This window comes from Cucumis melo, chromosome 4 (genome assembly GCF_025177605.1).
Source record: "Cucumis melo cultivar AY chromosome 4, USDA_Cmelo_AY_1.0, whole genome shotgun sequence".
NCBI lineage: Eukaryota > Viridiplantae > Streptophyta > Magnoliopsida > Cucurbitales > Cucurbitaceae > Cucumis > Cucumis melo.
In genome coordinates, this window is record NC_066860.1 from 8,878,897 (window position 1) to 8,890,833 (window position 11,937).

The window sequence follows — 11,937 nt, forward strand, 5'->3', positions numbered from 1 at the left end:
AAACATCGGAAGAAAATGTGGTGTGGGGCCTCCTTGAATTATTTAATTAGGGAAATTCGTTTGATTCTTTACCAATCTAAAAAATGTTTTTACAATTTCTGAATCAAAATCAAAGGAAGAACTGTTCATACCTTATTCAATAGAAATAAAGAATGACAATCTTTCATAATTTTGTTATAACCATCAAACACTTTGCCTATGGATTTATTTAGTAATCTAAAAGATTATGATGTCATAAAAGAGAATCAAAGTAAAAAGGATCCTTTAATTTCAATTAGAATTTCGTTAGGGTCTTCGGGACAACCCCTCAAATTGTAAATTTTATTCATTTTATGACTTAAATAACTCATAATATTCAATCTCTCTAATTAAATATTCGCAACTTAACAATTTAAAATAGACTTTTCATAAGAATGAGATTTTTAATTTTGATCAATGCAGTATAATTAGCATTTCTCCAGTCTTGGACAATTTTTTTTTCTTGAAAATATATGTATAACAAAGAAAAAAAAGACCCCACCTCAAATCGAGTTAAATTATAATTGTTCAAATTGATTTTGGAGTAATAAAATCACCTAAACCTTGATGGGCCACTTTAGGAGCAATTGTTGTTGCCATTATGGCGAAATCTTTAACAAAGGAGATACCTTGGTTACATTTAATTTATATATGAAAAGTATGATCAGAAGTCACACCATAACAATTTCAAAAACTCACTATAGGTACATTTTTAGTCTCAAATTTTTTTAAAAATATTCAAAATGTTTCTCAAATAATGTATTTAAAATAATCATATGACATTTTGAATAATTTTTAAAATTCATAACATGTCTAACAACTAGGTTTTTTTAATTTTAAATAGTATATAATTATTTTTTAAAAATCAAACAAAAAATACTTCAACATCCCTTTTAAACTTATTTTTTAAAAACTAAAAACTTAGAGAAATATATATTTTGAAAACTTAGGAACAAAATAGATCTAATTTTATAAATTTGGAGATCAAGCACACATATTCATTAAAAACTTGAGAATTACGAAAGTAAAGTTTCCTTTAATTAACTTTTATTCGACAACCAGTTTTTTATAGAACAACTCAACTAAAATAGTTAACTTTTTCCGTATCAACTTTTAAATCCAACGTTGTCAAAGTAATTCAATTGAAAGTAACTAGTAGTAGTACTTAACCTTTGAGGCTTAGTCCCCACTCCACACATTGTATGATTTCTTATACTGAACCTTTAATTTCACTTAATTGAAAAATATAAGTTGTTAAACCTTCAAAATTAATATTTTTCTTCCAAATTAATATTTGACTTTAGTGAAAGAGATAAGGATATATTATTAGGTAAGTTGGTAACCCATTTGTTTTATGTTTTATGTTTCTGAAAACTCATTTTTAAGAAGCAGTGTGTTTTGGTAATTAATTCATTTCTTGATTGTTAAGGAAGAAAAAACTTGTTTTTAAAATTATAAAGGAAAATTAAAAATGAACAAAAAAAAAAAAAAGAAGAATTTTTCATAAAATACAATTTGTTTTTAAAAAAAAAAACAGTAAACAAAATCAGTTATTAATTGTAAATAGCTTTCGTTTTTAATAAACAAAAATTAAAAACCAGAATTTAAAAAGAAAAAAAAAAAAGAATTTGTAATGATTAGGAAGGCTGACCTAAATTAAATTAAATCGTTGTTGAGCACATTAAAATTAGTTAAAATTCACCAAAGGAATTATTAAAGTTGTAGGGTTTTATATATGTTCTTATTAATGAGTTGGTAGTAGACCCTGGATACAATGGGTAACCCCAGGAATATGATACGCTTTGGAATCTCACCCTCCTCTAATAGTATTTTCTATTTTGTTAAAAAGAATAGATAAGGTATAATAATAACTTTAGTGAATTTGGATTTCCATATGATTTCCATCATTATATTCAATAACCAAAAACCATGCCTTTGTCTTCCAACATTTGTAACTTTCTATTTTTACTTGTACCTCCAAAAAGTTTCTCCTGCGTTATTCCTCTGCTGATTCGAATCATTGATACATAAATAAATGGAATGTGGGAACAAACTGAGCTCTTCCTACTTGTTTATAATATACTTTCTTTGTTTAAATAATTTCTAAAGATTCTTATATAATATAAATATATATATATATATATATACACATACATTTTTTGTTTTAGAGAATATAATTATGGGAAAAGTAATGTTAATTAAAGCATAATAAAGAAGAAGAAGAAGAAGAAGGAAGGAAGAATAATGTAGATGATAAGGATGGGTAAAATATATAGTAAAATTAAAGATGGATGGGAGCAATGAAAGCAGAGAAATAGGTTGTAGGGGTTAGAGGTATATATAAAATGACACATTAGAGGGTTCAACTTTTTGGAATTTAAGAGCACATATGAAGAAAGTACATCATTGCATTCCCTACCCTAATACTAGCTGCATCTCCATATATATATATATATAATATATATATATATATATTCTTTCTTATTTTTCATATAATACCCAAATCTTCCCAATCTCCCACTTTTTTCTTATTCCCATCTCCCAATTTACATATACTTTTTTTTTTTTCTCTCAAACTTTTATTTAATGTATTAAGTGTTTGTTAAATCTCAATTTCAAGTTTAATTAGATTCAAATTCCAATGCATACTAATTATCTAAACATGCATACTCATAATTCATCTTTATATAGGATTGGGAGACCCAAACTTCTTAGACCATCTCACCCAACACATTAATACTCTTTTAATTCAACATTATATATAAGAAAAGTGTAAATTCAAGCATCTCACTTATCCAAACCCACAACATACCAAAGTGTGTGAGTACATATGTATTTTTGGCTACATTGATTTTTAAATTTGTTTTTTTTTTAAAAAATAATTTCACGAACTTGAATAAACTACACAATATTGGATACACCAAAGTTTAATTTTTAGATTTTACAATACTACATTTTTAAGTCCTATTTATATTATGTTTTATTTCAATTAAGTCCATAGTTTTCAAAATTTTACTACTCTTGACATCATGAAACGTAAAACTTGTCGAACCTCTGGCTTTTCTTTTTCATTTAACATAGTTAAAATGATCAAAATTAATTTAATTTTAATGTTAGAAACTTAAGCAATTATATTTTTCTTATAAAATTCATCCATAAACATGAATGAAGAGAAGAAAAAAAAGTATGTCTTAAATAAAAAAATTAAGATAAAAATGGTGAGATGTATAGACTAAATTGAAACAAACATGAAAATTTAATAGAAAAATGGAACCCTGAATAATAAAAATCCAGCCCAAACTTTTATGAACTAAAAGTCTTAAACTTTTGGAACATATACTTAAAAACAAGAAAGAAAAACTAGATTCCAAAAGAAAAAAAAAAAAGAAATGTATTCTTCCCCATTGTCAAATATAATGCACATAGAAGAATAATAATAAAAAGAAAAAGAAAAATGATGAGTATAAAGACATAACAATATGTCCCCATTTGTTCTATTCAGACAAGCAGTTCTGCATGTCTTTCTCTTCTCTCTCTAAAATACAAAACTCCCATTCTCCAACCTTAAAACCCCAATCTCTCACATTCTTCCAACGACTCAAAAACCTCTAAATACCATCTTCAATGGCCACTCCACTCCAACAACAAACCTCCAACACCTCCCATCCCCCCAAACCCAGAGCCGGCAGAAAACCCGGCCCCAAAAACCCCAACCAAAAGAAACCACCCCAGAGAGGCCTCGGCGTCGCTCAGCTCGAGCGCTTAAGGCTTCAAGAAAACTGGAAGACTGTTACTGAAATCTCCCCTCCCACCTTCCTCCTCCACAACACTTTACCCAATTTCCCCCTCCACTTTCCCCCCGCCCCTCCGCCTATCCTTCATACTGACTGCATAGCCGCTGGCGCCGGCGCTGTTTTGGGCTTTGACCATCACGGTTTCGTCGTTCAGAGGATCGGAAACAATGGTGGGTTTCTCCCAGCCGGTGGAGTTTTGATTGGGAATACCAGCGTTGAGGCCTCCCGAGAGCTCTCTTCAATCCCAAAATTGCCGCTGGCGTGCGATTCCGATCGTTGCGATCATTGCTTCAAGGTATGTATAATAATCTGAATCTCAATAATCCGTTGTACCGTTTTCTTTAACATCGCCATTTTTGAGTTTTCTATTTCTACTTGTTAAATTTTTATTTTAAAGAAGAAACGAGTCAACTTCAGCAACAGAAGGAAAGAAAAGAATATAATCGCCGCCGCTGCAGAAACGCCTAGTTTCGATTTTCTCGGACTGGGTACCAATTCGACCGCAGAATTAAACACCCACAGCGTTATGAATCATCACACAGATTCCGGTTGGGATTTGGATTATGATTTCAGTTTAAATTTGAAGCAGGTATGATTATTCGAAAACAAAAACCTAGAAGAAAAACTTAAACAGGATATGTGAGTTTAATATAATTGGGATGTGGAAAAATGAACTTAATTACAGGTTCGGGGCGGCGGAGGAGATGGTGGTGAAGGGAGTAAATTAATGGAGTATGAATTTTTTCCAAGGAAAAATGGCAGAGGCACAGAGATCGAGGAACTGAAAATGCCAAAGGAAGAATTGAGTTTATTTAGAGAAGAAAATGAAGAAGAAGAAGAAGAAGTACTGGCAATGGATCATGGAGAAGGTTCTTGTATTACAACAAGCTGCAATGATATCATTAATGGGGGTACCAGAAATTCCACTGCTCTTGATTTGTCTCTCAAGCTTTCATTTTAGATGCAAAAATGGCGGAATCCTTTTTTTCTTCATCATATCCATGTGAATCAGACCCCTATTTATATATATACATATACTCACCATATTTTTATTTTGCATCTCCCTCTCCCTAATTTACTCACTTTAAATGTGATTTCTTTCTTTCTTTCTTTCTTTCTTTCTTTCTTTCTTTCTTTCTTAGTTTATAATTATTTTCCTCTCATTTAAAATATCTCCAATATTTATTTATTTACTTATTTATGTTTTTAATTAATGGATGCATTATTTTGAGAGATTTTATAACTGTATTCATGATAATATTGTTCAAAAGATTCTTGTGTTGTAACTAACTGCCCTCCAATATAATTATATTATTGAATATTTGATATGTGTGTAGTTCATTATTATTAATCTACTCTTTTTTTCCTTTTGTGAAGAAATTGGAAAATATAACTCCTCTTTTTTCTTCTGTAATTATAATTATTTTTTTATTTTTTATTTTTTAACATGATAACATATTGGTGGACTGCTTAATTTCTTCTTCTTTCTTTTTTTCTTATATATCTTCTCAAATATTAGGGTTTTTTTTTCTTTTTCTTTACCTACCAATCAAATTTTAGGGTTTATATATGTATATATATATATAACTTCATGGAACAAAAACTTCTTCAAATCTATATATTATAATATATTCTTTAACTAAAACCCCCAATAGTCAACCAAATTTTAATATTCTTTTTTTAAATGTATCAAAATAAATCCAAATATTTACGAGATATAACATAATTTTATATTTATTTTATTAATGCCTAACAATGATTGAAATTAAAATTTTAGTAGACTTTGTAAATACATATAACAATTTTTTCATTTATAATAATTTCACTGTTAAAAAACTACAAATCTTATAAACTAAATATTTCAATAATAATAATAAAAAAAAAAAAAATCAAAGAAGACCGTGTAAGTTAGTAAGTTATAATTTTCAATAACTATTCCTCCAAGACCAAATGTATGGTTATCTCGAGGCTTTTAACTTCTGGTTTTGTTTTGAAAAACAATGTAAACATATATTAATAAATTCATGCAACTAGTTATCTACTCTCAAACAATCCATTCAAGTTAATCTACGTTCAAAACTTATACATTCACAATCATTAATTATCTTAAACCTTTCCATTTAATATTTATATGTATGTACTTCATGAAAATTAAAATTTGCGTTATTTAATATTTAGTTAATTTTTTGTTTCAAATTTGTATACAAGTTGTGAAACTTTTCTAAACCGAACTAAAAAGAGTTTTGCTAAAATTACAACTATGGTACGTTCAAAATCCAACTAAAAAATTTATGTATAGTTATTTACTCTCTCAATTAATGCATTCAAAACCCAACTCAAAAAATTACAATAAATACCCATGTTCATTAATTACTAACAAAAATTCACAAACATTGATTAACTATCCACAAACCTTTAAATTTCATACATTTAATAAATATGTATACCCAAGATTTGGAATCCAAACATATGTATGTTTAAGAAGTAGTTAATTTTTGTTTACAAGTTGAAACATCCTAAGTAAAAAGGTAAAGAGTTAAGAGGATAAAAAATTGCTATCATAAAGAGAAGGACGTAAAGGGTTTATAAGTTAACAAACATATTGGAGAGGTAGAAAAGGGGTTTGAGTGGGGGGGGGGGGGGGGGAGGGCAGAGAAGAATGTGAGGGCGCGCAGGTAAACGGAAGGAGAGAGATGAGAAGGGGGAAGCCCCTTAGAATAAGGAAAAGGGAAAGAAAACAGAAATGCATTATATATAAAACCCAGAGTGTTATCTGAAAGTGATCAGTGTTAAATATGGAGAAAGAGAAGATCAAAAAAGCACATACCAGAAAGAAGCAGAAGCAGAAGGGAGAGAGTATTAGTGAAAAAGCAGTGTCTTCCCCAATCCTCTGTTGTTTTCAGAAATCACAACTACCACCAATAATGAAATTCAAATCCCCGTTTTCGTTTTTCTTCTCTTTTTCTTTTTCTCTATTGCCTCTCTTCAACCCCAACAACCATCTTTTCTATTTTGCTTCATATAATTAAACTTCAATTTTCCATTCCTTTTTTCCAACTCCATTTGGATTTAACGTTAATCATGCTTTTACATAAGTTGTTCTTCCTTCATCTTGATCCTTGTTTTGCTTCCTATAGTATGTTTGGAGACATATACATTTAATCTATACAATAATTATATATATATATATATATATATATAAGTTCGGATGCAAAAGTCTTTTTAATTTTAATACATAAACAATTATAAGTGGTTTTTATTATTTGAAAAAATTATGTCTATTGGGTTTTATCAAACAATAAGGACTAAATTCTAATTATAAACTATAAGGATCACATCGGATTATTTTCAAATCATGATAGGGGTCAAATTGTAATTTAATTTTTATAACTTAAGGGTTTGTTTGATCACTTTCATATTTTCTATCCTCTGTTCCTATTTCTTGTTTCATGTTTCATCTTTATTAAAAATAATGAAACAAGAAATATGAATATTTTTTAAAAATTGTTTCTATTTTCGATTTCTTGAAAAAAAAAACAAGAACAAGAATGCGTGTTTGATAATAGTTTTTTTTTTTTTTTGTTTTTTTTTTTATATTTTTCGTTACATTTTCCCATATTTTATAGTTTAAATATAGTCTATTTAATATAAATTAAAATAAATAGCATGCATTATAATATAAAAAATAGTTATCAAATACACGTAAGTTTCTAACAATAATACAATTGTTTCTATCATTTATATATATACATACATGATTTACAATATTATTTCTAACTCAAATAATTTGTTTTAAATTTTAAACGACCCAGATCTAAGACAATTATATTATTATGTAAATGACATGAATTGTAAAAATATTAAAATGAACTTAAATAACAAATTTCGTAGGTGTTGAATAGAAAATTTTAGAATCAATCACAAATTGCCACTAATTTACTAAAATAATTGTATTTTGGATGAACTAAAAATTGACATGTGTACCAAATTAAATGACAATTCTAATGATGTATCGAGTCTTGGATCTGTCCAATTGGATTAAATTAATTATTTTGGTTCAATTAAATAGGCTAAAATTCAATTGAGCAAAAAAAAATAAGCTTAATTTAGCCCAAAATTAAATATGACCCAAATAGATTGAGCATGTGGTCTGGTCCACCATACCCAAATCTATAAAAGTCTCTATAAATAGAAGAATAATTTTGAAACTTCATAAGGTCTAGAAAGAATTAAAGACTCCAACTTCAAGTTCAAGAACACCCTCAAAAGATTGAAACTCTTTTTAAAACTCCTCCAAAACTCCAACTTTTCGCTTCCTCAACAAGCATACAGACTCCAACTCCAAAAATATGAGTTGTTGGGAGATTCTATCCTACTGGAGGTCAAGGATTTTTTTTCTTCAAATTATCTTTTATATTGTTTTTATTCATCCTTGTTTCTCATTCTTGATTTGAGATTTTATTTCTCAATCTTGTCAACTTTTTCTTTTTTTTTTTTTTTAATTTTAATTACATGTCAAATTTCTTACACTATTATCTTCATTTACCTGGTTTTGATTGATTTTTCTCTTAACGTAACACACATACAACATAGATGTTACTATCAAATTTATATATGTTTTTAACTTCTAAAAATTAAGCCTATAAACATCTCCTACACCTATTAAACTTTTGTTTGTTACCCTAGATATAAATGTTACATTACGAGGAAATCAAATGTAGAATATTAGTTGTTTTTTAATTTAGTTTCTCTAGTTACTAAGGTTTCGTTTTATAACCACTTTTTTTTTTTTTATTTTAAAATAAACTTATTTCTCTCTACTTTTAAAAATGAGTTACATTTTTTTCAAGTAAAAGAGTTGAGTTTTCAGCCAAACTCCAAAAATAAAACACGAGGTTCTGAAAACTTTTTTTTGTTTCATTATCAAAATTCAAAAGTAGGTGACTTGAAAATATAAGAAATTATCTGTAGGCTTAATTTTAAAAACAAACCAAAATACATATAATTACGGAATGGAAATTAAAGTTTTTAAGTACTGCTCAAGTTTGAAGTTATATATATATATGTATGTATGTATAATCAACTCTTCTTGAAAATATATTTTTAGCTAAGTCTAGCCAGTATCTCATTTTTTCCAACTACTAGTTAACTCTATCTTATGGTTCACTAAAAAAAACTGATTTCAAACTTTGAGGATACGAACTAAAAAAAAAGAACTAAATTCTTCTCTGTTTTTGTTTTATCTTCTTTTAGCAATCGCAGCACAAGAATCCAAAACTAAGTTAAGGGGCACAGGATGACAACTATATGACTTAGATTCAGCAACATATATAGCCTGTTACTATAGGAGAGCAACCTGATTGACATAAAGATAAAAAAAAAAAAAAAAAAAAAAAAAGAGGAGGAAGGCATTTCCTAACCTCCTCACAAGTACAACAATCTCATCACAATTGCATTATAATTTACTTGAGTGAGGTAAGAAAAATAAGTTGTTAATGAACAAGTTTATGATGTCCCCATAAGTGAGATTGAAGCATGACAGGGGAGAGGAGAGATGACCAAACCAACTTTCAATAATAGCTTGAGCCCCCAACAGGTCATAATATAAAGGGAATCATCTACTTTTGGGTTTATAAATTGGGCCGTAGTTCCAAAAAGGGCCCAATACTATGGAGTTTTCCTTGCCTGTATTTCTTCCCGACCACGACCAAGCCCATTTAACTAAAGCCCACAAAAATCCATCTCCTCTAAAACATTCCGCCACCTTCTGAGTTCCTTCTCTTCTCCTGCACTCCTTACCCCTACTCCTCGTAGTTTCAATTTCATTTTCCATTCCCAACTAGAGTTCCCCGGAAATCTCCGAGTTTCCATTTCCCTCAATTTTCTCTTACAAAACAACCTCCCGTTTCCTTCATGGATCCTCAACACCACCTTCGAAATCACTCCTTAGACCCTGATCCCCAACTTCCCTCCATTAAAATTCACCATCCAGCCTCCCCTCGCCACCCCTCCGCTACCACCCCCGTCGCCACCCCCCACTCCCACTGCTGGCGCCCGCCGCAAGGTTGGCGTCGCCGTCGACCTCTCCGAAGAGAGTGCTTTTGCTGTCCGCTGGGCTGTCCAACACTACCTTCGTCCTGGCGATGCTGTTATTCTTCTCCATGTCAGCCCTACTTCCGTGCTCTTCGGCGCCGATTGGGGCTCCATCGATATTTCTCTCAACACTGTTGATGATAATCCCGACGATGAGGATGCAGCTGATGGTGAAAACAATCAAAATCAGAACCGGGCCGAGCGGTCGAAGCGTAAATTGGAGGACGATTTTGATGCCTTTACTGCCTCGAAAGCTGCCGATCTAGCCAAACCTATTAAAGATGCTCAAATTCCTTACAAGATTCACATAGTGAAGGATCATGACATGAGAGAGAGGCTGTGTTTGGAAGTTGAGAGATTAGGGCTCAATGCCCTAATCATGGGAAGTCGCGGCTTTGGTGCAGCGAAGCGCGGTACCGACGGCGGCCTTGGGAGCGTTAGCGACTATTGCGTTCATCATTGTGTTTGTCCTGTGGTGGTGGTTCGGTTTCCGGATGAGAAGGACGGCGGTTTTAGCGGCAGTGCTGCGGTGGCTCTGAAGGATGAAGGCGACTCTGAGATGAAGTCTGAAACTTCGGAAGCGGCAGAGTCTTAAGGTTAGACATCTCTGTTTGTCGTGATTGCTTCTTGTATTTTAATGGGTTTTCTTGGTTTGTTTTCTGAAGCTTGAAGCGATTATCAGCTGTAGTTTAGTTTTCCATTTGGAACAAAGTTGATGTATATCAGAATGCTATGAAATTTGCTGGATACGTACCACTTTCATGTTTGTTTTGAGAGGTTTGTCTATGGCGGACTTGTTTCTGTTCTCCATTTCAATAACTTAATGTAATATGTTATATGTAGTTGAACACGGAACATATTGTGTGTTGATTGTATATATTTTCATTTGGATTGGGGAAATTTTTGGAATTACTGTTTCTTGTTGGTATAGAGGAATTGTGATTTTCTGAATTGTATGGATGATGAAACTCTGAAAATGATTGTATTGAATGGTCAATATTTACGCGGGACTTGTCATCCTTGCTTAATAGGGGCATGGATTGGAGGTAGTCTTTAGTAAACGTTGTTAGGATTGTTAACCCAATCCAATACTAATCTCATTTAGAACATGGTGGATTTGTTGATTGGAGATGGTGCGAATTTAAGGATAGGACTAGTGGGGAATTGTAAGAAAGAGAGTTTTGGTGAAGTCTTTTGATATGAAGTGGTACAGTTTAATGCCTTGGCGTCCTTAATCATGAATCTATTTTATATTGTGTAGTTGGATGTCTAATAATTATTTGAGATTAGAGAATATTCATAAAGAAGGACGTCTGCCCTCTGGACTCTGGATTTACTGATATAATAGGGATGTTTTTGTTTTTCTTCCTGAAGCATTTTCCTTTTAGAATGTATGTATATTTTCACTCTCTACATCAAATTTGGAGATTCTACTTTCATACTTCTTGGTGGAATGTAACTATTAGGTTATTTATTATATACGCAATGAATTAGTAGATCCTGCTAGTCATATTTTGGAAGTGACCAGGCGTTATAGATAGTAACTGCTGTTCTGTCAAGTTCTGTCGTATGTCGTATGATTGCAAGTTTTCTCTATGCCGATGCATATGGGTTGGAAACCTTCCTCCCTTGCCATTGTTAGTACATTGAATCCAATAAGTAGAAATATAGAAATGAATTTTTACATTTTCATTATCTGATTTTCATGTCCACTAGGTATGTTGGAGACCTTGTTAGATTCTATGTTTTTCTTTGGGTCTCTGTCTTCTTCTATCCGTAATTACCCATTGAGTCACATTTTAGTTGATTCGAGGCCCTTTTTAGTTGGCTTGTTTTGTGGGGTTTTTTTTTTAAATGTCCGTGTTTCTTTTCCATTGTTTTTCTCGATGAAATGGCAGTTAGAAAATGTGTGTCCATGACTGCATCTTTCGATCTTGGAGGGGGAAGACTTTTCTGCTAATCTTGATTTGATTCTTTTACACCTTCGAGTTCTCATTTTCTACGGAAATGAATTGGGAGAAATTCTCTTTGA

General features: G+C 31.0%; 2 protein-coding genes across 2 annotated transcripts; both read left to right on the forward strand.

The window, feature by feature from the left end:
* The first annotated feature begins 3,583 nt into the window (after window positions 1-3,583).
* LOC103494987 (uncharacterized) lies at window positions 3,584-4,773 on the forward strand. The gene is made up of 3 exons (XM_008456397.3): window positions 3,584-4,107; window positions 4,210-4,401; window positions 4,498-4,773. The coding sequence occupies exons 1-3, from the start codon at window positions 3,643-3,645 to the stop codon at window positions 4,771-4,773; spliced, it is 933 nt and encodes a 310-aa protein (XP_008454619.2). The 5' UTR covers window positions 3,584-3,642.
* Window positions 4,774-9,725: 4,952 nt separating this feature from the next.
* On the forward strand, window positions 9,726-10,814 carry LOC103494986 (universal stress protein PHOS32-like). Its single transcript, XM_008456396.3, is given in 2 exon segments — window positions 9,726-9,844; window positions 9,846-10,814. Coding segments are annotated over 2 exon segments (774 nt in total). The 3' UTR covers window positions 10,501-10,814.
* The last annotated feature ends 1,123 nt before the right edge of the window (window positions 10,815-11,937 follow it).

Bases quoted from the DNA above. Each gene is read 5' to 3' on its own strand.
- LOC103494987 (XM_008456397.3), top strand. From the start codon at position 3,643: ATGGCCACTCCACTCCAACAACAAACCTCCAACACCTCCCATCCCCCC. The intron at 4,108-4,209 runs GTATGTATAATA...TTTATTTTAAAG, and splicing joins GTTGCGATCATTGCTTCAAG to AAGAAACGAGTCAACTTCAG. The intron at 4,402-4,497 runs GTATGATTATTC...ACTTAATTACAG, and splicing joins TCAGTTTAAATTTGAAGCAG to GTTCGGGGCGGCGGAGGAGA.